The sequence below is a fragment of the Balaenoptera musculus genome, chromosome 9 (assembly GCF_009873245.2).
Source record: "Balaenoptera musculus isolate JJ_BM4_2016_0621 chromosome 9, mBalMus1.pri.v3, whole genome shotgun sequence".
Classification (NCBI taxonomy): Eukaryota; Metazoa; Chordata; class Mammalia; order Artiodactyla; family Balaenopteridae; genus Balaenoptera; species Balaenoptera musculus.
In genome coordinates, this window is record NC_045793.1 from 11211003 (window position 1) to 11236750 (window position 25748).

Genomic DNA, 25748 nt, shown 5'->3' on the forward strand with positions numbered 1-25748 from the left:
TGCGGGCTTCTCATTGCGGTGGCTTCTCTTGTTGCAGAGCACGGGCTCTAGGCGCGTGGGCTCAGTAGTTGTGGCTCGCAGGCTCTAGAGCGCAGGCTCAGTAGTTGTGGCGCATGGGCTTAGTTGCTCCACGGCATGTGGGATCTTCCCGGACCAGGGCTCGAACCCATGTCCCCTGCATTGGCAGGCAGATTCTTAACCACTGCGACACCAGGGAAGCCCCTTTATATGTTTTTTTAAGCAAGATAAATATTGACTGATAGTGAGACTAAGTTGACGCATTAGTTGGATATGTGGAGTTGCCCTCAATCATACTGTATGGAAACTAAGCGTATAAGACATAACATCCCATTCACTCTGAAAATAGGCTCTGTTTCTTTTTCCTTTTGAGTACATTAGCTCTCTCTCTGGTCCTTATAATCATAGTTTTAAAGGTTAGCAACTAAGTAGCCTTTAATAGTTGACTTACTTGGAACTCTTTCTTTCAGCTTTCTGCCTGAATTCATCAGTGGAGACTTTGATTCTATTAGGCCTGAAGTTAGAGAATACTACGCTATTAAGGTAAACCATTAACACTTCTATATTTAAGGTCTTTCTCATTTGATTGCTTTTCCTATGTTTTTTCCCTGGTTTTCTGGGTGTATGTGTAGGGATTGAGAAATTCATTGTTTGGTTACTTTGTTACTTAAGAAGTATTTTTCTAGCAATTGTCATACACATTCAAATGGAAATTTAGAAAATGGCAAGTGGGAACACGATCTTAGAATTTCTGTGACCATCAGTTAAACATTAATGCTTAGTCTTTTAAGCGTGTATATTTTAAATGAGTTTATAGTTTTTATGCCTCATTAAAAATATACTATATTGTCTACATCCTCATTAATTATGTATTTTTCACACATCATTTTAAATTTCATTTAATGAATGTATTGTATTTTACTTAATCAGTTCCCAATTGATGTACATTTAAATGTTGTCCATTTTATTGTAAATGAAAACCATCTTTGTAAATGAATTTTTATAAAAATCCCTAATTGTGTGTGCCTAGAATTTTAGAACCGAAGTTATTTTTTTTAATATTAGTTTTCTTGAAACTATTACTAAAATAATAGTGTTATTCAGAACAGAACTACTCTGTTCTGAATAACACTATTCATTACAACTTGAGATTAATAATAATGTACAACTTATTAAGGTGTTCATTTTGTCACTATTGTGCAAATCTTCCAAAGATCCTTGCCACTTAAGAACATACAAATGATCTAATTGCGAATGATAAAAGACACAGAGGAGTGTCTTATACTAATTAATAATTCAAGCTTTCACTGGCTTTAGAGGACAATGCAGGGTTATTAAAATGAAAATTATAGCCTCAGCAGTTCTTCTAGCCACAACACCATCATCTGTTATTCTGAACTGGCATTAGTAAGTTGTGCATTTTTTAAAGAAACAGCAGTTATTGAAAGAAACTTTAAATTCTTTATAAGGCTCTGGGATGGCTGAGATAAATTCATAAAGAAGAAAGAGGAAAACTTTTGTAGGAAGGAAGGAGGTAGGGGGAGGCAGGGGAGGATAGAAGGAAAGAAGGGAAAAGGAAAAAGAAAAGAAAGAGAAAAAAGGGAAATATGAATCTAGGTGAGGAAACAAGGTACCGAGGTTATAAAGTGTAGGCTGTTGTGATGGAAATTATGGAGCCAGCAGTGAATGCAGATCTGTGCACACCCCATCCACCCACCAGGTGATCAGCCTTTCCATCAGCAAATGAAGACTGCTCCCAAGTCAGTGTTTTGATATTCATGCTCAATTACTTTAACAATGGCATGTTTCTGTTCATTCCCCGCAGTCTCACTTCTCATTAACTCCATACCTCAGCCTCCTTGGGACGGAAAGCCCTCAGCCTTGCTTACAGTGCAGAGTTTTGCAAATTCATAGACATTAATCATATTTTCGGGGGCAGAAGAAACAGCAGGAGAGGCAGGGACAAACAGACTCAGAAACCAGTTGAAGATCTGGCCAGAAGTGACTGTTCTCTCCCTCTCTTGAACGCTGCCAGCTTGCCAAGACTGTAGGTGTCAATCTGACGGGATGAGGAAATAGCAGGGAAGAATGGGAAGCCAGCTTTTTTTTGTTTCTGAATGGCTCAGGGGTGAAGGAAAATTTTGAGTTAATACCTTTAGATGAATTTCCCTTATGTTTCCTGCTTCACTTTTGATTTTAACCTCCAAAGCTAACTTATATTTGTTAAGGTTTTGTTTGAAAAGTAAGGTTAACCGACTCTTCTAATTCCTACATTGCGTGCTTCTAAGTTGATGTAGTACAATCTAGGTTGTTTTTTTTTTTTTTCATGTATCGATGAGAACTCACTGCTTTTGAACTCTCTGGATCTGTTCTTAGAGGGCATCAGTGATGTCTTGTATAAGCTAATGTGCCCTGTAGAGCACATGGCGAATGTTTGGCTGCAGTTTTAATAATGATGGTAATGACAACAGGTTAATGCAGCATTACACACAATTCATATAAGCCATTATCTCCACCTTAAGCAATCTTTAAGCTGCTCTGTTACAAATGAAAGGAGGTTATTTCCACTGAAAGTGGAAAATACACTTTTTTCCCACCTGGTTTGGATCATCAATGAAGCTGAAACTGAGGCTCTATTGAAGAAAGTAAAATAAGGAAGAAATTTAAAATGCTAAAGTTTTGTTAAAATCATAAAGTCGATTCGTAGCCAACATTGGTTCATACAACTTTTTTCCCCCAATAGATATATCACTGACTTATAGGAAAAATCCAGGTTTATATGACTATACGTGACTTTTACTTGGTTTGCCTGCTTAATTTCTGAAAATGCTGAAATATCAAGTAGTTGGTTTGTCAGCTTTTAAACAGAATATACCCTAGTTCTTGCCATCTGTATTCGTTAGTTATTACTGTGTAACAGATTGTCCTAAAATTTAGCAGCTTAAAACAGCAAACAGTTCTTCTCTTGCACAGGGTCTCTGGGTAAGAAATATGAGAGTCAGTTAATAGGGCGGTAGTGGCTCAAGGTTTCTCATGAGGTTATAATGTAGCCTGGTTTTTCCGTCATCTCAAGGCACCCCTGGGGCTACAGAAATTTCTTCCAAGATTATTCCTGTGGTTCTTGGTTGGTTTTACTGGCTGTTACTTCTTACTGGCTCTTGGTTGGAGACATCAGTTCCTGGCCATTGGGCTGCTCACAGCATGGCAGGCTGCTTTCCGGGGAAAGAGGGAGGGAAAAGAAAACATGTATGCAAGAGAGCCAGCCCAAGACAGAAATAGTGGTCTTTTTCATAACCTAATTTCATCAGTGATATATCACCTTACTGTCTCTTCTGCCAGTTGTTATTAGTCGCAAAGACCAACCCTGGTACAGTGTGGGATCAGGCTACACAAGGGTGTCAGTATCAGGAGGCAGGGATCATTGGTAACCATGTGGAGGCTGGCTACCAAACTGTCTGACCTGGTACTGATAAAACTGGATTGTTAGGCAATGAGAAAGATGTTTTAATATCATCATAATGAGCTCTTGGTCTTTAATTAGTAATATGTAAGAGGAAAGAAGAAAACATAGCCATTAGCGATTTTTCTTCGATTAGGTCTCTATATGCATAACCTGCTTCAAGTTAGGTTACATACCAACCACCTAATCACTAGTTTTTATGTCTCTAGCCCTTCATTATTTATTCCTATGGGTTTTGGACAAGAAGGGGGACAAGCTCTGGTCTACTGCTTAATTCCATATGGTCCACAGGATATGAACCAAGATATACAATTTATACCTCTTGTTAGTTAACGTGCAGCAGTTTGAAAACTGCATATTTTAGAGAGAAGTGATGTACCATTGGATCCATGCCAAAGACGTAATTTGAAATTTCAGTTGAAGGACAGTGTGACTTGTATATTTTTCCATGCTGATAGCTCCCTGTAACCTGTTTTAATGTTAAACATAAAGATATAATAACCATTGATTATATGTAGTGATAGTCCAACTACTTGTGATCAACTTCCCTGATGCACATGGTATGCCATTCTTTTTATTTTTAACAAGAAATAGTTTATTTTATGACTTTTATACATTGACTTAATTTTTAAAATATTTAATATTTTCAATGTTATTTATTCTTCTTAACTTATAAAGAAGTATATTTTAAAAATTTTTTAATTTTTAATTTTTTAACATCTTTATTGGAGTATAACTGCTTTACAATGGTATGTTAATTTCTGCTTTATAACAAAGTGAATCAGCTATACATATACATACATCCCCATATCTCCTCCCTCTTGCATCTCCCTCCCTCCCACCCTCCCTATCCCACCCCTCTAGGTGGTCACAGAGCACCGAGCTGATCTCCCTGTGCTATGCGGCTGCTTCCCACTAGCTGTTTTACATTTGGTAGTGTAGATATGTCCATGCCACTCTCTCACTTCTTCCCAGCTTACCCTTCTCCCTCCCCGTGTCCTCAAGTCCATTCTCTACATCTGCGTCTTTATTCCTGTCCTGCCCCTAGGTTCTTCAGAACCATTTTTATTTTAGATTCCATATATATGTGTTAGCATATGGTATTTGTTTTTCTCTTTCTGACTTACTTCACTCTGTATGACAGACTCTAGGTCCATCCACCTCACTACAAATAACTCAATTTCGTTTCTTTTTATGGCTGAGTAATATTCTATTGTATATATGTGCCACATCTTCTTTATCCATTCATATGTCGATGGACACTTAGGTTGCTTCCATGTCCTGGCTATTGTAAATAGAGCTGCAATGAACATTGTGGTACATGACTCTTTTTGAATTATGGTTTTCTCAGGGTATATGCCCAGTAGTGGGATTGCTGGGTCGTATGGTAGTTCTATTTTTAGTTTTTTAAGGAACCTCCATACTGTTCTCCATACTAGCTGTATCAATTTACATTCCCACCAACAGTGCAAGAGGGTTCCCTTTTCTTCATCCCCTCTCCAGCATTTACTGTTTGTAGATTTCTTGATGATGGCCATTCTGACCAGTGTGAGGTGATACCTCATTGTAGTTTTGATTTGCATTTCTCTAATGATTAGTGAAGTTGAGCATCCTTTCATGTGTTTGTTGGCAATCTGTATATCTTCTTTGGAGAAATGTCTATTTAGGTGTTTGGCCCATTTTTGGATTGGGGTATTTGTTTTTTTGATATTGAGCTGCATGAGCTGCTTGTAAACTTTGTGGAGATTAATCCTTTGTCCTTTTGGGCATTAATCTTCTTTTAACCTTTTGGAGATTAATCGTTTGCAAATATTTTCTCCCATTCTGAGGGTTGTGTTTTCGTCTTGTTTATGGTTTCCTTTGCTGTGCAAAAGCTTTTAAGTTTCATAGGTCCCATTTGTTTATTTTTGTTTTTGTTTCCATTTCTCTAGGAGGTGGGTCAAAAAGGATCTTGTTGTGATTTATGTCATAGAGTGTTCTGCCTGTTTTCCTCTAAGAGTTTTATAGTGTCTGGCCTTACATTTAGGTCTTTAATCCATTTTGAGTTTATTTTTGTGTATGGTGTTAGGGAGTGTTCTCATTTCATTCTTTCACATGTAGCTGTCCAGTTTCCCCAGCACCACTTATTGAAGAGGCTGTCTTTTCTGCATTGTATATTCTGCCTCCTTTATCAAAAATAAGGTGACCATATGTGCGTGGGTTTATCTCTGGGCTTTCTATCCTGTTCCATTGATCTGTCTTTCTGTTTTTGTGCCAGTACCGTACTGTCTTGATGACTGTAGCTTTGTAGCACAGTCTGAAGTCCGGGAGCCTGATTCCTCCAGCTCTGTTTTTCTTTCTCAGGATTGCTTTGGCTATTCGGGGTCTTTTGTGTTTCCATACAGATTGTGAAATTTTTTGTTCTACTTGTGTGGAAAATGCCATTGGTAGTTTGATAGGGATTGCATTGAATCTGCAGATTGCTTTGGGTAGTAGAGTCATTTTCACAATGTTGATTCTTCCAATCCAAGAACTTGGTCTATCTTTCCATCTGTTTGTATCATCTTTAATTTCTTTCATCAGTGTCTTATAGTTTTCTGCATACAGGTCTTTTGTCTCCTTAGGTAGGGTTATTCCTAGGTATTTTATTCTTTTTGTTGTAATGGTAAATGGGAGTGTTTCCTTAATTTCTCTTTCAGATTTTTCATCATTAGTGTGTAGGAATGCAAGAGATTTTTGTGCATTAATTTTGTATCCTGCAACTTTACCAAATTCATTGATTAGCTCTAGCAGTTTTCTGGTAGCATCTTTAGGATTCTGTATGTATAGTATCATGTCATCTGCAAACAGTGACAGCTTTACTTCTTCTTTTCCAGTTTGGATTCCTTTTATTTCTTTGTTTTCTCTGATTGCTGTGGCTAAAACTTCCAAAACTATGTTGAATAATAGTGGTGAGAGTGGGAAACCTTATCTTGTTCCTGATCTTAGTGGAAATGGTTTCAGTTTTTCACCATTGAGAACGATGTTGGCTGTGGATTTGTCATATATGGCCTTTATTATATTGAGGTAAGTTCCCTCTATGCCTGCTTTCTGCAGGGTTTTTATCATAAATGGGTGTTGAATTTTGTTGAAAGCTTTCTCTGCATCTATTGAGATGATCATATGGTTTTTCTCCTTCAGTTTGTTAATATGGTGTATCACATTGATTGATTTGCGTATATTGAAGAATCCTTGCATTCCTGGGATAAACCCCACTTGATCATGGTGTATGATCCTTTTAATGTGCTGTTGGAGTCTGTTTGCTAGTATTTTGTTCAGGATTTTTGCATCTCTGTTCATCAGTGATATTGGCCTGTAGTTTTCTTTCTTTGTGACCTCTTTGTCTGGTTTTGGTATCAGGGTGATGGTGGCCTCGTTGAATGAGTTTGGGAGTGTTTGTCCCTCTGCTATATTTTGGAAGAGTTTGAGAAGGATAGGTGTTAGCTCTTCTCTAAATGTTTGATAGAATTCACCTGTGAAGCCATCTGGTCCTGGGCTTTTGTTTGTTGGAGGATTTTTAATCCCAGTCTCAATTTCAGTGCTTGTGATTGGTCTGTTTATATTTTCTGTTTCTTCTTGGTTCAGTCTTGGAAGGTTGTGCTTTTCTAAGAATTTGTCCATTTCTTCCAGGTTGTCCATTTTATTGGTGGTATGCCATTCTTAATTTATTCCATAAAGCCTCCTTTTCAGATAGCTGTGACATCTTTGTGTTTCCCCTTTTGCCCATTTGTCTTAGTTCGTCTCTGCCTGGTTCACTAATACTAACTCAGAATGAGGAATGTCTCTTACAGATTTTCTCCTTGATATTTTATTTTCCTTTATATTTTTCACTTTCTGAGTCAGTCAGTGCTTCCTTGATTCAACATTAAAATCACCTATTTCAGTCTTTTTAGTTATTCTGTCAGTCATGCCCACATGTGTTTCAGTTTCCTGAGACCTTTGAAGAAACTGTAATATCTCATGTAACTTCTGATATTCTTTTACTGTTGTATATAGTCTTTGGGGTTTTTACTGGACATAGGAAGGTGGTTTTAAAGCATGCTTCCTTATGCTTAGGAGGTTAAGGAATTAGTTGCAGTATTTAATTAATGCCTTAGAAAGTCACCGAAAAACAGGTTTTTCCATAAATGTAGATGTGTTAGGATATAAGATAGCAATATGTTGTAAATATACTGATAAAAATGTAAAATAATTTAAAATATTATAAAAATTAAACAGTGTTATTAAGCCCAATTTTATGATCTGGAAACTGAGGCCCATAAAGCTTAAATGACTTAAGGAAAATGGTAGAACTAGTTAGAGACAGCTCTTGTATCAATGTCCATGTTTTGTATAAAAATTTTTTATTGAAACTGGGACTCAGTTACTACTGCTGCTCTTAAACAGATTACATCTTTGGTCTGTTGGACAGGACAGTTGTTTTTTGCATGAGGTATTTAGCATCCCTGGGAATGAATGCCAGTATCACCAGCAATGTGATAATGGTCAGTGTGAGAACCAAACACTCTCCCTTCACATTTCCATCATGCCACTCCCTTTCACCCACATTTCTGGGGTGGCAAGAGTAGAACTGCAGTAGTTGGGCCAGACCAAGAATGACCAAACAAACTGGTAAATTATTACATTACATAAAATCTATTTATAGGACATGGAATTGAGCCAAGATAGAACATTGAAGAACCAAGGTGATTTGGTAACAGAAAGATAGCAAGGGCATGGGGTAGGCTGTAAGTATTAAGAATGTCGTCTTTGTCCTATGACAAAAGTGAGTCTTTTGGCACTCCGAAAACTGACGCCATCAAAACAAGGCCATGTTCTTGACAGGGTGGCGAAAACTACCCTCATCATAAGTCAGGAATAGGCCTCTAGATCTTAGTTCTGATATTATCTTCTCTGTGAATTCTTCCAGATCCTGGAAGAACATGGTATGGTATCCTAACGATGGTCAAGAGTATTGGAACACGGTGTGGGCCAAAGACCCTGTTAGCTCTGCGGTTACAAAGATAAGACTTGGTTGAAGAGATACAGTGAACTCCAGTATAAATGATGAGTGAGACTTTCAGTAACGTTGAGTTGATGCTAGGCCACTAGTTTTCTATTAGAGACATAACAAGATTATTCTAGGCCAGCTGGTAATTCTACAGCACTGTAAACTGCAGGAGTGGAGACAGAGATCCAGGCAGGAGACTATTGTCTCCTTGTTCTTTCATTGTATCTTTTTCAGAAGTGGGAAAGATAAGATTTTTTTTTATTTTGGGGAAATAACATGAGTTATTAAAGAATATCTTTTATTAAATCATTGTTTCTTGATGATATTTTCCTATTGTCATCTAACAGTGGCATGACCATACCCACATTTCTGCAGACTCAGTCAATGGGCAAGGGTAGTCTGTCTAAACTTTTTTTTTTTTTTTAATTTATTTTATTTATTTTTGGCTGTGTTGGGTCTTCGTTGTTGCACGTGGGTTTTCTCTAGTTGCAGAGAGCAGGGGCTACTCTTCATTGCGGTGCGTGGGCTTCTCATTGTGGTGGCTTCTCTTATTGTGGAGAACGGGCTGTAGGTGTGTGGGCTTCAGTAGCTGTGGCACGCGGGCTTTGTTGCTCCATGGCACGTGGGATCTTCCCGGACCAGGGCTCAAACCCGTGTCTCCTGAATTGGCAGGCAGATTCTTAACCACTGTACCACCGGGGAAGCCCTGTCTAAACTTTTTTAACCTGTACTCCTTTTGTTAAATATAAGATGCCATAAATGTTATATCTAATAGCAAAAAATTTCTCATCATTTTACACCTCATCATAATGTCTGTTGCTTCTATAAATGTGTTTCAGTTACATTTTAGGAGACTGAGTATTTGGGTTTGAATATATTTTTTCCCAGTCAAAATAATGGGAAACGGGCTTTTGGTTGACATTTGAATAGGATGTCTGATTTTTCTTAAATGGACTACTGATGTTAAGCAGGAAATGCTTGTGTTTTAATTCCAATTTAAAGACAAAGACACTGATTCTCAAATAGTGTGGGTGGGAGGTATAGGTAGGTATATTACTTAGGCAGAGATGTCAAATAACTTAATACTTAGTCTTGGCTATCAGTAGTGTGCCTTTTAGTTTTTAAGTTTTTATAAATGAAGCGATAATGTTTTCATGAACCAACTATGCAGATTATTTTTTGAGTTGTTAGTTTGCATATATGGATGTCTTACCAAGGCATACAAATTAAATTATGTTATATAGCCCTGGCTTTTTCATATATTTGTAATAATGGTCACATAATATTGTACATGTGAGAGACCTCTCAAAGTGCTAAAAGAACTATTTTAATGTAAAGTGTTAGTATTTTGTTTTACTCTGTAAAGTTGTTAACTGAAAAGCTTTTTAATAACTATCCTCACTAACATTGCTTTTAAAATGATTTCTAATCATTTTATTTCCATAAGTGTACAGTTTATGAACCTAGATTTGATTCGTAATCAAAATTAATTATAGTATCCTTGTGAGTTTGACAGTGCCTTGGGTTCAATTCTATTTAAATTTAACAGTCTCCACAGATGTTTTTAATCTTCAGTTAAAAACATCTGTGTGGCTCTACCTAATCTCATGTATCTTGTTATTTTCTCTTAGCTGTGTCTCTTTCCCAGTTCCACCCAGCCACATGCCAACAACTTTTAGACATGGTAAAATTAATTAATTTAGAGAAAATGGCAAACAGGACTGTGAGAAATTATAAAACATTAGCAAGTTTGACTCTTATGCCAAACAGAGGAAATTGTATGAATATATAAAGCTCAGCTCCATTTATTGGTATACTTTTTTAAGTGAAAGACACACACACACACACACACACACACACACACACACCCCACCCACCCCCCCCCCCCCACCCCCCCCCCGAGAATAGTAAATTCTTAGGCTTAAGCATCAAGACTAATTAACATATGCTGAGCTATAAAGGCTTTGTGAAGGGAATTATAGACAGGCAGTTTCCATTGACAGCTGAGTGACAGGTTCTTCACTTTGGTAGGCTTACCCTTTTAGCATCTCAGCAAGGGAATGATGAGACAGGCAGGGGACATTATGAGACAGTCAGGGGACATCATGTGAAACTGTCTCTTGAATACACCTTCATTCTTAGGCTTGCCTCAATCATAGTCCTTTCAAATTGTCTATATTTATCAAAGCCTGTCTTGTTTGAATTTGTGTAACATACTTAAGGCATTTAAAAAGGGGGAGCCTATGCCCCTTAAATTTTTAAGCCCTCCCAAGTGCCTCTCATGTGACTCCTGGGCCAGCCCAGCCTGTCTCTTCTCTAACTCTGTGATCTCTGGGGCCTCTGTGACTGTTTCTCTTCCCTCATTCATCTGGATCATGGAACCCCCTACTCATCAATCTTCCCCCAGGGTTCCCCACTTGTAGCTGTTGGGTATTCCTTCCTTTGTTCTTTTTTTGCAGAGCTTGATCGAAACAATGTTATCATAATTTTCCTCCTTATCCCTATTAATATGTAATATGTGATCTCCTGCAACCTGAAGTCTTGGTCATTCCTTCTGGGATCCCTAGGAATTAGTGGGTTCTCATGAAAGTTTATATGACTCAGGTGTCTAATCCTTCTTTTAGATACTTGGTATAAAAAAGATTTATACCAAGTGCCACGTGATAACTTGGTATAAAAAAGATTTCTGTGATCAAATGAGTTTGTGAAATTTGACATTCTCTATGTCTCTCTTGGAAATTCACCATGCGCAGTATCATTCTAAGTAAGTCTGCCAAAATTTTAATTTTGTTTATCTTAGTGTTATGGCTTCTCAAGTGAGTTTCACCATTGAAAAACTACCCTTTACCCACTAACAGTTGAAGTAGTATATTGGTTTCCAACAGGCTAAAGTGTATTTGGATGCTTGTAAGTTTGTTGTAGTATTTCAGGTTTTCTCTACTTTTAAAAATTGATGAGAGAAATAATCAATATAACCTTGAAAAGAGTAATAGCTGACAGTTACTTTAACGTGCTCACAATGTGACAGACACTTTTATATGTACTTTCATTTATAAATTCATTTAATCCTTGCATCAAATTTTATTAGGTTGGAACTGTCACCTACATTTTACAGATGAGTATGGAAGCACAAAGAGGTTGAGTAACTTGCCCAAGCTTACACAACTAGGAAAAATGGTTTAAGCAGGCTCCAAACAGGCATTCTGGCCCCAGAATCCATGCTCTTTTCTAGCCATTATGCCATAATCCTCTAGTTGAAAGGAGGGAGTTTTCTTAAAGTAAAGTGACGATCAGTTTCACATGCTGAGGAAATCCTGTGGCCTCCTTTCCTTTGTGAGCATTCAGTTTTCCTTTTTCAGGTCCTGCTTAGTTCTGAGTAATTGAACAATAAGCTCCACCACACTTACCTTCAGTGCCCCCACTCCTACCCCACCACGTCCTTGCTCTTCTGGGGAGAGTTGGCAGGGAGTGCTGATGGAGACCAAGTCCATCCTTGGCATATTTGTAGTGGGTGTGAAGGAATGGCACCTGGACAAGACCAGATCTCTGCGTCTAGATACTTAGAGGAGTATTATAAAATAGAAGCTTATACAAGCATCCTAGTAGAGGAAGAATCTCTGTAGCTCTTTGTTTTGAGGGTTCCCAGGACCACCTCCACGTTCTGTAACTCACTAGAGGACTCCTCACATAGTCAGCCTCTCGCTGTCATAAATCTCAGCTGTGAGTATAGGAAGCAGAATCAGCAAAGGAAAATTCTGGAGGAATTGAGTCACCAGTTGCAAGAGCCCTTTCCCAGTGGAGTCAGGTAGGATGTGCTTAATCAAATTGTAACAAGTGTGATGTGTTGTCACCAGGGAAGCTCATTCGAGACGCAATGCCCAAAATTTTACTGGGGGCAAAAAGAAAGCAGGTGCTTAGCATAAACCACATTGTTTGTACAAATAATTTAGGCACAGTGAGCCACTGTTGGGGAAAGTGGTTTATCAGTGTAGGGAACTGTTTACCATTCAGGTCCTCCAGGTGTTAGTCCAAAGGCCAACCATGCAAGCAGGCTTTATAAAAGCATTCTTGAGCCTGCTGTGTGAAGTCTTTTGGACACCCTGTTCCGCTGGGAGCTCTGGCTCTGCTTTTAGGAAGGAAGCCATCATTTTGAGACCCTGTGTTGTTTTAAAATAACTTTTGACTTCTGTTAATGGAAGTGGTGGCTTTCTTGTTTCAAACGTTTAAAGTTTTCGTTCAATGCCGTGTTGAAAGGAAAGGTTATTTTACAACACCCAGGGCAGTGAAGATTATAGCAGATTAGAATGTCTCTTTATGTTTGGGATTGAATGGAGAATTGCTACAAGGTTAAATTACGTTTGTTCTCTTCTTTTATACACTGTCTAGAAAAACAGAAAGAAAACACTGGATTATATTAGGCAACTTGTTACTTAGAATATTTAAGAGTTTAATCATGTGACATTCTTGCTGAAGAAATCATTACTCGTCAGCTGTCATTTGATAATTTAAAGAAAACTTTTTAGTTTGAAAAGTAGAAATGTTTTTAGAAGTCTGGTAAATAAAACTGAGGTAGTAATCTACCATAGTATGCTTTATACAATAAAGAGGAAAGTGGGAAATGGTTACTTTGTGATTACATCTCTACAGAGTAAAAAGACAATTTTCATACCTGTGTCAAGGAACATAGATCATTTAGATTTCAATCGGCTTTATGTAACTATTCTCCTTCTTAGCAAATTTGAGAACAAGTTTGGGCTAATTTTAGATCTCTATCTTCGATTATTCAGAGTATAAGTCATTTCGCTTTATGCCTGCTGTGCTCTTAATCTGGTAGGCAGTTTCTTATTACAGAGTTCCGGTCAATTCAGTTTAATAAAAGATTATGGAACCTCATTATTAAAAGTATAATGTATTCAATTTTTTTAAGACTCTTGAGTACATCTCCCTAAATATTTTTAAATGTATACTAACATACAGGAAGAAAGGGTACTTCAGCAGTGGATAGGGGAAAATAAAGTGTGTGGGAGCTAGAATTTTAAGACCCCATAAAGCTCTTATTATCACTGCTTATTTTTTAAAAAAGCATCAGTCTTCTAATGTGATGGGATAATACACTGTATTTCCTCTTTTCAGAGCCAACTTGAAAGGTGGTCTTTGACATCTTCTTGCCTCCTTTTCTTTACCCTTGATTGACACCTGTTTCCCCTCTCAGAAGTATCCGTTTCTTTCATACTGTCCTTTAACTCCTTAGTCCTCCGTTGGGTGAACCACTTCCAGTCTCAACCCGGCTTCACACTCCAAAATTATCTTAACTTTCTTTTCCCTTCCTCTCCAATGAAAGTCATCTTTTCCTTAATGAAATTGATCTGTTTGTGATTAAGAAGGAAGTACGGCAAGTAAGTTAATTCACAGCAAGAAATTCATGATGAATTATCTTTCCTACTGTTACTTATATTTTAAAAGAAGAAAATTTTTTTCACCCTCATACACCAGTAGGAATATTCATATTTACAGCCTGCCTGGAAAGGCAGGAAACTCTGGCAACATCTACCAAGGGTTATAAAAAAATGTTCTTATAATTTCCCCAGTAATTTCATTTTAAGAATTCAATTCTAAGAAAATAACCAGAAGTAAACACTTCTATACAGAGATATTGATCAGAACGGTATGTTTAATAGCCAAAAAAAGTGAATTATGTCATGAATGTAAATGATAAATATAGTGACAATATAATGAGTTGGGAAAGTGGAAAAAAGGGCTGAGAAGGGTAGCTAAGCACTCACTGCCCATTTCAGATGTGTGTGGGGGCTCTGAGGGTCCCCAGCCTTGGGCTACAGCTGAATCAGCGTGGAGTCAGGCAGGGGGCCTGTCTGTCTAAACGCTAAAGGATTTTCAGGTATTTAAAACGGGAGGAAAGCAACTAAATAAAGGTTCAGTATAAATACAAAGGTGTTTTTCTGCTTAAACCTTCCAAAATACCCAAAGTTTAATTAAGCAGGGTTGAGTACAAAGCATGGTAGGTTACGAGTATGGGCTTCAGATGACATACTATGTCCTAAATCAGCTGTGTGACTTTGGGCAGGTTATTTAATCTCTCTAAACTTCAGTTTACGCATCTTAAAATGTGATAATTACATGTACCTTGTTAAGGTTGCCTTAGAGATTCAAGAACATAATTCATATAAAGTGACTCATATCTCATATAACAAGATGTGTACTCAAATGTTACTTTTTATTATCGTTATTGATTTAGTGAGGAAGATAGTTAATTATCAACAGATCACAATTTTAAGATTCTAATTTTAAGATACTTTTGAGGTTATCTGATTTTTCAGAAAATTAAGTTATATGTTGTTAGGAAAATAATCTGTTTGTTGAAAAGCATTTTAGATTTTGTAGCTACAGACATATTGTATTTAATTCTGCTGGGTGAAAAGCTATATGCAAGTCACTCCAAATAAATGTTCAGAATTGGTGTGCATGGTACCTACAAGGAAATAACACTTCTAAACTCTTAACCTTATAAACACAGTCCGTAAAGTTACAGTAGAAGTCTCAGAGCCCCATAAAATTTTTGCAGGATAATTTTCACAAGTCCTTTCTTGTCCTGGCTAGATGGATAGGCACTAAATGACTTATCCTAAAATGAATAAGCTAATAGCAAGTTTGGGAATGCTTTCACTGGACTTGCCTCTTGTTTTAAGGAGGCCAAGTCTCTCTCTGGATAGAGTGCATGAAATAACAATTGATATGTTGTTATACTTTTTTTCCCAAAGGATTTGTTTCCTTTCCAATTAAGGAGTTTTAAAGGAGTCAGCATAATATAACCTGATAGGTTTTACGTGTGTTAAATGTAAAAACTCATTAACCTATTTTAGTTGAATTATTGGCAAACAGTAAAATTAATTGAGAATGACAGTCTAACGGCTTTTGCATTGATCTTTTGAAATTAGGTTGATTAATGACGCTCATTGTCTTGTAATAATTTCTTAGAAGTTGTCAGTGAATTCAAAAATCGTTTTATAAGCCTCCACACAAAGTTCTACGGGGAATATTAGCAATATTTTGCTTACTCTAGTGATCTTTGATGCGAGGTGGTGTGACTGTAGCATCTATGTTCCTAGAGATTGTTCGGAAGTGCTGAGGTGAGAATTTGCTTTGTGTTCATCTCTGCGCCCAGTGCTTTCTGAGCATTTTACAGGGCATCTCAACAGCACTGTTAGTTTGCATGCTAGGTCCATTACAGATAAGGAAAAGGGAGTTCGCAGAGATTTTTTTAAAGGCCTGAAACTTTTCCCTCATATTAAATTCCTCAAATGTGTACAGAGTTTGGTGGTTAAAATCACAAAAACTATTTGTGGGCTTGGAATGGGGATTGGTTGATAAACTACAGCCCACAGGCCAAATCTCGTCCGCTGTCTGCTTTTTTGTATAGCTGGCAACCTAAGAATGGTTTTTACAGTATTAAATGGTTGGAAAAAAATCAAAAGAATAATAATATTTCATAATGTGAAAATTACGTGAAATTCACATTTCAGTTTTTTTGGAACACAGCCATTCCTACTCATTTTTTTTTGTCTGTAGATGTTTCCATGATACAAAGGGAGAGCTGAGTAGTTGGGACAGAGGCCCTTTGGCCTGCAAAGCCTAAAAGAATTACTATCTGGCCCTTTACAGAAAAACTTCGCTGATGCTTGGTCTAGAGTGGTAATTTATCTCAGGCTTTTATAAATGACTTTATTCATTATTGAATGCTTACTACTTGCCGTGTCCTGTGTTGGATTCTTGTATGCAGATGCAATAATGAACAAAGGGACATTGTGGGAACCTTCTTACAGCTTAAAGTTAATATTTTAATAGTCATAAGGTAGATGTAATAATACAATTATTTGGTCATTAATAAAATATTGTAATATTCATAAGGTAGACTATTAATAATTCAAATAATAATAAAATTATTTGGTTAACTAATCTAATAATAAAATTATTTGGTTAATCTGAGTATTTACTATAACCCTTACTTGAACCTTTTTTCATTTTAAAATATACCACCCTGAACATAAACCTTTGCTTTTTAGATGACTTGTGATTTTACTGAGATTAGGATCATATATTATGAGCATATATTTTTGTGTTTGCTATAGCTATAGATGCCAGCACTACTGGAAATTAACTTGAACTATTACCATTCCAGGGCATGTTCTGAAAACTGTTTTTTGCTAAATTTTACTAAGTTCCTGATATCGGTTTGTTTCCTTGTCATTTTTCTTTCTATTGAGAAATAATGACTCATTAAAAAATACTGTGAATTATTTATGTAGTACTTTATACTGCTATATTTGTTAAGCCTCAGTGGTATATTTGTATTTCACTTTACCTGATTGGATGTTCACTTTGTTAACATTAATGTATTGTTGAATTTTAGTTTATATAATTGCATATGAAGCACTAATATTTGTCACCATTTTAAGAATCTGTATTAATCATACTCTAAAATAAGTGTTACATAGTTTCCTAATGGCAGCAGGTAGCATAATACCTGAAAAAATAATGTCATTGTTGCTTTTCTGAGTCAGACTCATAGTCTGATTTATCCACATTAATATTGCAGAGAAACGTACCATTAGTCCCATAAGGAGAGAAATGGTTTTAATCCATCCATCATTTATCTATCCATCAAACTTCTGTAGACTGCTTGGTATGTGCTGGTATTGTCTTAGCAACTGAAATGCAGTGGTCAGTTTCCCTGTACTCAAGGAGCAGTGAGTCTTCTCTTGCGCGAAGATCCTGTGATCCCAAAGCTATAGGCAAGGATTTGCCAGACATGAATTTTTGCGTGTGTGTGTGTGTGTGTGTGTGTGTGTGTGTGTGTGTGTGTGTGCGCGCGCGCGCGCGATTTGTTCCACTTCGGTTAATTTGCTCTGTTGGTTAATTTGGTTAATTTGCTTTCTCTCATCCTTGAAAACTCTTCAAATGGCAACTTTATATACTAGATTATATTTAACTTTCACTTACTCACCTGTTTGTCAGAGACCCTGCATTGTTTTATTCCTGAATTAAGAAGTCAGAAGTCCCCTCGTGCTCTGGTTTTACATACCTTTGCTTCTGTAAGACATTGGAAAGAAAGGTGTCATTTCAAAAATATCGTTTCTTGCACCACCTCAGTTCACTAGTGCCAACAAGCTGGCACTTTTGTGGCACTATATTTATAAATATTTTTCAGTGTTTTTCACTAGTTATCTGTTGTAGAAAAGGCAAAGAACTTATAAATTCACTTCATTATGTCCAGAAGGTAATCCAAGAGACATAGTTACACAGGCATCTCTCTTCCTGCTTCTTTTTACATGAGGATAAAAGGGTGCTGTAAAGGAATTTTATAGGACGTCTAACTTGATTTTACTTAAAATGTAGTTTATCATTAGTTCAGTATTAGTTTTTCTGTCGTGTGGGTAAACTTAGGAAGTCTGCTCGAAGAAACTCAAAGTTTTTTAGAAATAGTTTAATCTCAGGTGATTTCAGTGTGGATATATTTTATAATACTTGTGCCTGAGTCCTTATGCTAATCTTGAATGTCACCACAGCAGTGATTTTTAAAGACCATTAATGTAGTATAATCTGTACTTTTTTGGGTAAAATGATTGTCGTAATCAGATCATTATTGTGATAGTCTAACATCATTGCTGAGATGTCCTGTTATGTGAAATAATAAAGATAATGGGAATGATTCTAATGATCAAGGTATAATACAGGCATGACAGGATATGTCTGATACTTTCTCTTTACTTTTATAGCTCTTGATCTTGTTCCTAGGCTGACATCATTACTTATTCCTACCTTTTATCTTATTTAACACAGGGATGTGAAATTATTTCAACTCCTGATCAATACCATACTGACTTTACCAAGTGCCTTGAAGTGCTCCGAAATAAGATAGAAGAAAAAGGCCTACAGGTAAGATAGGCGCCTATCTGGTGGTTAAGAGTCTTAAACCAAGGATGTGAAAAATCCTGTCTTTACTTATCTGAAATCATTATTTGCTTTTGTGCTGCTTATCTGGATTCCCTTGTCAGGTTTTTTCAGTATATGAATAAATCTGCACTTAGTTGTCAAAACATTAACGTGTGCACTTGAATCAGAGGTCACAGATTGCAGAACCTTACTGTGATGAGGTCCCAAAATGGGTGAAGTGGACCTTGTATAAAGCAAACAAAAGTGGCAGCTCATTCTCAGCCTAAAGGGAGTAGCTGCTTTCTATCTCAGGTTGGTTGTTGCTCTGAAGATCTGTGTGTTTGTGTTTGTGTGTTTATATATTATGTAGGCAAGACAGACAAACAGATATGGCCTAGATTTGGCCAACATTGCAAACTCTTATATAAACAAAATGTTACTGCCTTTTTTTTTTAAATGAGAGAAGAGTCTGCTGCTTTGCACATGTGGACTCTTTAAGGTGTTCAGTAGTGATTTTCACCTAGCACCCAAGTGTATAATCACATCAATTAGCTAATGCACAAATTTGTATTTTTTTTTTTTATAAATTTATCCATTTATGTATTTTTGGCTGTGTTGGGTCTTCATTTCTGTACAAGGGCTCTCTCTAGCCGCGGCAAGCGGGGGCCACTCTTCATCACGGTGCGCGGGCCTCTCTCCATCACGGCCTCTCTTGTTGCAGAGCACAGGCTCCAGATGCGCAGGCTCAGTAGTTGTGGCTCACGGGCCCAGTTGCTCCGTGGCGTGTGGGATCCTCCCAGACCAGGGCTCGAACCCGCGTCCCCTGCATTGGCAGGCAGAATCTCAACCACTGCGCCACCAGGGAAGCCCTGTATGTTTTTATATTTTACAACTTTTTTTGATACTTGTTGAAATGATATGCAAACTTTTAAAAGTCTGTTTTCTGTGAAGATCCACAAAATTAAACCTGAAGCAGTGAATGACAATTGACCATTATTTTCCTGGGAAGGGCAGGAAGGTAAGCTGAGATGCATGATCCAATGTGTCATTTTTAAACTTAAGAAAACTAGGAAAACACCTTTGTACATTAGGATGGTTTTCACAGTACAAGTAACAGGAGACATGTTTCAGCCTTCCCTCAGTAATCGAACGGGATAGGGCCGACTTCAGACACAGCACAGTCAGGTCTCATGTCTGCTTCTTCCATTGTCTTGGCTCTGCTGTGTAAGCTTTCTCTTCAGTCTGGTTTCCCTGACTGTCTGCAATGGCTGCTTGTAGCAGTTTTTTTAACACCGTTACATCTAGAGGGATTGAGGGGCAGGGTCATCACTTCCCACCGTCATTAGACCTAAGTCCTGAAATCTCTCCATTAACCACCACTTGGTTTTGGCGAAGGATGATGAGAGTAACCTGATTGTCTTGGACTGGAGCAGGGAGTGGGGGGGTCAATCAACATGTCTCATACAGTCCAACTACACGGCTAACACACGTGTGGCGGGACGGCATAGGCAGTGGAGACGCACCCCTAATAAAAACTTACTCCTTCGCAGAAGTTATGAAAGATTTATTCTGATGTATATTTATTAAGTTGAGGCAGTAGATCCTTTTCTCCCTTTGAAGGAAAGCCTTGTTAACTATTATAATTGACAAGTAGCTCACTCTGCAAACTCAATAAATGTAATTGAACAAACATTTCTTTTTTTTTTTTTATCTTTTGAAAGTTATTTATTTAATTATTTATTTATTTTTTTAAACATCTTTATTGAAGTATAATTGCCTTACAATGGTGTGTTAGCTTCTGCTTTATAACAAAGAGAATCAGTTATACACATACAATATGTTCCCATATCTCTTCCCTCTTGCATCTCCCTCCCTCCCACCCTCCCCAACTCACCCCTCTAGGTGGTCACAAAGCACCGAGCTGATCTCCCTGTGCTATGCGGCTGCTTCCCACTAGCTATCTATTTTACATTTGGTAGTGTATATATATCCATGACACTCTCTCACCCTGTCACATCTCACCCCACCCCCTCCCCATATCCTCAAGTCCATTCTCTAATAGGTCTGTGTCTTTATTCCCATCTTGCCACTAGGTTCTTCATGGCCTTTTTTTTTTTTTTTTTTTTCCCCTTAGATTCCGTATATATGTGTTAGCATACTGTATTTGTTTTTCTCTTTCTGACTTACTTCACTCTGTATGACAGACTCTAACTCCATCCACCTCATTAAAAATACCTCCATTTCATTTCTTTTTATGGCTGAGTAATATTCCATTGTATATATGTGCCACATCTTCTTTATCCATTCATCTGTTGATGGACATTTAGGTTGCTTCCATGTCCTGGCTATTGTAAATAGAGCTGCAATGAACATTTTGGTACATGACTCTTTTTGAACTATGGTTTTCTCAGGGTATATGCCCAGTAGTGGGATTGCTGGGTCGTATGGTAGTTCTATTTGTAGTTTTTTAAGGAACCTCCATACTGTTCTCCATAGTGGCTGTATCAATTTACATTCCCACCAACAGTGCAAGAGTGTTCCCTTTCTTCCACACCCTCTCCAGCATTTATTGTTTCTAGATTTTTTTTTTTTTTTTTTAATTTATTTTTGGCTGTGTTGGGTCTTCGTTTCTGTGCGAGGGCTTTCTCTAGTTGTGGCAAGCGGGGGCCACTCTTCATCGCGGTGCGCGGGCCTCTCACTGTCGCGGCCTCTCCCGTTGCGGAGCACAGGCTCCAGACGCGCAGGCTCAGTAGTTGTGGCTCACGGGCCTAGCTGCTCCGCGGCATGTGGGATCTTCCCGGACCGGGGCACGAACCCGTGTTCCCTGCATTGGCAGGTGGATTCCCAACCACTGCGCCACCAGGGAAGCCCTGTTTCTAGATTTTTTGATGATGGCCATTCTGATCGGTGTGAGATGATATCTCATTGTAGTTTTGATTTGCATTTCTCTAATGATTAATGATGTTGAGCATTCTTTCATGTGTCTGTTGGCCATCTGTATATCTTCTTTGGAGAAATGTCTATTTAGGTCTTCTGCCCATTTTTGGATTGGGTTGTTCGTTTTTTTGTTATTGAGCTGCATGAGCTGCTTGTAAATCTTGGAGATTAATCCTTTGTCAGTTGCTTCATTTGCAAATATTTTCTCCCATTCTGAGGGTTGTCTTTTGGTCTTGTTTATGGTTTCCTTTGCTGTGCAAAAGCTTTTAAGTTTCATTAGGTCCCATTTGTTTATTTGTGTTCTTACTTCCATTTCTCTGGGAGCTGGGTCAAAAAGAATCTTGCTGTGATTTATGTCATAGAGTGTTCTGCCTATGTTTTCCTCTAAGAGTTTGATAGTGTCTGGCCTTACACTTAGGTCTTTAATCCATTTTGAGTTTATTTTTGTGCATGGTGTCAGGGAGTGTTCTAATTGCATACTTTTACATGTATCTGTCCAATTTTCCCAGCACCACTTATTGAAGAGGCTGTCTTTTCTCCACTGTATATGCTTGCTTCCTTTATCAAAGATAAGGTGACCATTTGTGTGTGGGTTTATCTCTGGGCTTTCTATCCTGTTCCATTGATCTATATTTCTGTTTTTGTGCCAGTACCAAACTGTCTTGATTACTGTAGCTTTGTAATATAGTCTGAAGTCAGGGAGCCTGATTCCCCCAGCTCCATTTTCCGTTCTCAAGATTGCTTTGGCTATTCGGGGTCTTTTGTGTTTCCATACAAATTGTGAAATTTTTTGTTCTAGTTCTGTGAAAAATGCCAGTGGTAGTTTGATAGGGATTGCATTGAATCTGTAGATTGCTTTGGGTAGTAGAGTCATTTTCACAATGTTGATTCTTCCAATCCAGGAACATGGTATGTCTCTCCATCTATTTGTATCATCTTTAATTTCTTTCATCAGTGTCTTATAATTTTCTGCATACAGGTCTTTTGTCTCCTTAGGTAGGTTTATTCCTAGATATTTTATTCTTTTTGTTGCAATGGTAAACGGGAGTGTTTTCTTAATTTCACTTTCAGATTTTTCGTCATTAGTGTATAGAAATGCAAGAGATTTCTGTGCATTAATTTTGTATCCTGCTACTTTACCAAATTCATTGATTAGCTCTAGGAGTTTTCTGGTAGCATCTTTAGGATTCTCTATGTATAGTATCATGTCATCTGCAAATAGTGACAGCTTTACTTCTTTTCCGATTTGGATTCCTTTTATTTCTTTGTTTTCTCTGATTGCTGTGGCTAACACTTCCAAAACTATGTTGAATAATAGTGGTGAGAGTGGGCAACCTTGTCTTGTTCCTGATCTTAGTGGAAATGGTTTCAGTTTTTCACCATTGAGGACAATGTTGGCTGTGGGTTTGTCATATATGGCCTTTATTATGTTGAGGAAAGTTCCCTCTATGCCTACTTTCTGCAGGGCTTTTATCATAAATGGGTGTTGAATTTTGTCGAAAGCTTTTTCTGCATCTATTGAGATGATCATATGGTTTTTCTCCTTCAATTTGTTAATATGGTGTATCACATTGATTGATTTGCATATATTGAAGAATCCTTGCATTCCTGGGATAAACCCCACTTGATCATGGTGTATGATCCTTTTAATGTGCTGTTGGATTCTGTTTGCTAGTATTTTGTTCAGGATTTTTGCATCTATGTTCATCAGTGATATTGGCCTGTAGTTTTCTTTCTTTGTGATATCTTTGTCTGGTTTTGGTATCAGGATGATGGTGGCCTCGTAGAATGAGTTTGGGAGTGTTCCTCCCTCTGCAATATTTTGGAAGAGTTTGAGAAGGATAGGTGTTAGCTCTTCTCTAAATGTTTGATAGAATTCACCTGTGAAGCCATCTGGTCCTGGGCTTTTGTTTGTTGGAAGATTTTTAATCACAGTTTCAATTTCAGTGCTTGTGATTGGTCTGTTCATATTTTCTATTTCTTCCTGGTTCAGTCTCGGCAGTTTGTGCATTTCTAAGAATCTGTCCATTTCTTCCAGGTTGTCCATTTTATTGGCATAGAGTTGCTTGTAGTAATCTCTCATGATCTTTTGTATTTCTGCAGTGTCAGTGGTTACTTCTTCTTTTTCATTTCTAATTCTATTGATCTGAGTCTTCTCCCTTTTTCTCTTGATGAGTCTGGCTAATGGTTTATCAATTTTGTTTATCTTCTCAAAGAACCAGCTTTTAGTTTCATTGATTTTTGCTATTGTTTCCTTCATTTCTTTTTCATTTATTTCTGACCTGATCTTTATAATTTCTTTCCTTCTGCTGGCTTTGGGGTTTTTTTGTTCTTCTTTCTCTAATTGCTTTAGGTGCAAGGTTAGGTTGTTTATTCGAGATGTTTCCTGTTTCTTGAGGTAGGCTTGTATGGCTATAAACTTCCCTCTTAGCACTGCTTTTGCTGCGTCCCATAGGTTTTGGGTCGTCGTATCTCCATTGTCATTTGTTTCTAGGTATTTTTTTATTTCCCCTTTGATTTCTTCAGTGTGAACGAACATTTCTCATCTCTGTTGTAGCTTGAGCTGTACCTAGTGTGCTACTTGCAGCAATCAATTGCGGTAATAATATATTTGTTTAAGGAAAACAGAAGACAACCTATTGAGAGTTATCTGCTTCATCCCGAAATAGCTAATGTTGAGTTTCTTAGAAAAAAAATTCTAAATCTTCACAACTGTTTCAATTTTCCTAGTACTTCCACTGAGTGTATTGAAAGCTGGGAATGAAATTATGTGAGTGTCATTTGTTGTGTCTAATTGATAGTATCTCTAATACAGTATTCAGTCATTAAATCTCAAAACAAATCATCGTATCTCAAGCTCAACAAGGCCAAAATCCAGAGAGAGCCTCAAACTGGGGGAAGAGGATAATCAGGTGTATATAATCTGTGAAACAAATTGGACAGAGTCTTGGCCGAGCCAGTGGAGGCCCAGAGTGAGAGGACCTATTAGAGGACTCCTGCATTGGGCAGAAAGGGCCACACCCTCCTGCTCCCACCGTGCTTAGTCATAGGCCGGAGGCTGCCAGGGTTGTGCATGGCCCTGGTGGCAGGCTGTGCTGTGTCATGAAGGGGTTGCCGCTGGCCCGGGACAGCCAGCTGCCCTCCTCTCAGCCCAGTAGCGAGGTCTTTGTGGAGAGAATGGGAGCTGGGCACCTCTGTGGTTGGCATGCTTTGGGTCCAGTGCATTCTCCAGCCTCATCTTGTGTCCCCCTTTCTCCTTGTTCCCAAAATATGCCAGATTCCCTCCTCTCCTTTGCCTTAAGGTGTTTTCTGTATATGTGTTGCCCCCTCTCTGTAGAATGTTGTGAATATATTTTGAATTTCTTTTTTTTTTTTTGTATTTTTCCTTGTCTTTGCCAAGGCCATGATGGCAGAGTATGCCTGACGTCCTCAAGGAGGCCTTTCCTCCACCATAGCTCTGGGTTAGGCTCTGCGGCTCTACATTTCTATGCCTCCCTCTTTTCTCGTTTACAATACTCTGAACACTTCTAATAATTGTGTTAACTCTGTATATCTAATTGTTTGCTTAAGGCCTTTCTTCCCAGCTTGACTGTGTAGCCCATTAAGCTGGGATCAGGTCTGTCTTGTTCACGATTGTACGGTAGCACTGTGTGTATAAGAGACGCTCAGGGAACTCACAGGAGAGCAGGAGATGATGCAGTTAGGGGAGAGGTTTTTTTAGAGAAGGCTGAGACATGAGAAACAAATACAAGTTAGATGGCAAAGGGAAGAAGATGGTGGCCAAGTATGGCAGTCCACAGAGAAGGTGGCTCACACTTCAGTGAACCAACAGCAGATGGTTGAAGAGCTTTACGACAGAGAACGGTGTGGTTACTTGGTGTTTGAAGAAGCATGGTTAGGTCAGCTGAATTCATTACTAACAAAACCATCCAAATTAGCTCTTGTTCAGACTGAAAAAGATGGTTATGTTAAATCTGAGGACTACCTGTGAACTTCCACCTCACTTTATGTTTAACCTGGGAGCACGACATTGTCTTTGGTTTAACATAATAGCAGGAGAAAAGCAAGATTAGAAAGATTGGAAAGGAAAATCGTAAAAGATTCCCCTCCACACATTCTCTTACCCTCAAGTGAGATCATCATCAGGACTTTTACAAATTTCTTCCTAAAATACACATAAACTGTGTCAGAAAATCCTTTCTACTTCTCCACCTAATAAATCTTACAAAATTATCATACATTTCTTGTTTTCCACTTATTAAATTATAAATATGAATTTGTATTCAAAGTGTCTGTATTTTGTAGTCAGATCTTATCTTTTTAGCATATACTTTAAAATATTAACTATAGTATAAATGAATTGAATTAAAGTAGTAT

General features: G+C 37.8%; 1 protein-coding gene across 2 annotated transcripts in view; it reads left to right on the top strand.

Moving 5' to 3' along the window:
* TPK1 (thiamin pyrophosphokinase 1) overlaps positions 1-25748 on the top strand; it is a 357348-nt gene that overhangs the window by 164860 nt on the left and 166740 nt on the right. For both annotated transcript variants that reach the window (XM_036864409.1, XM_036864408.1), the window contains exons 5-6: positions 489-561; positions 18342-18437. In XM_036864409.1, coding sequence (XP_036720304.1) covers positions 489-561; positions 18342-18437 — 169 coding nt within the window. The remainder of the gene's footprint in view (positions 1-488; positions 562-18341; positions 18438-25748) is intronic.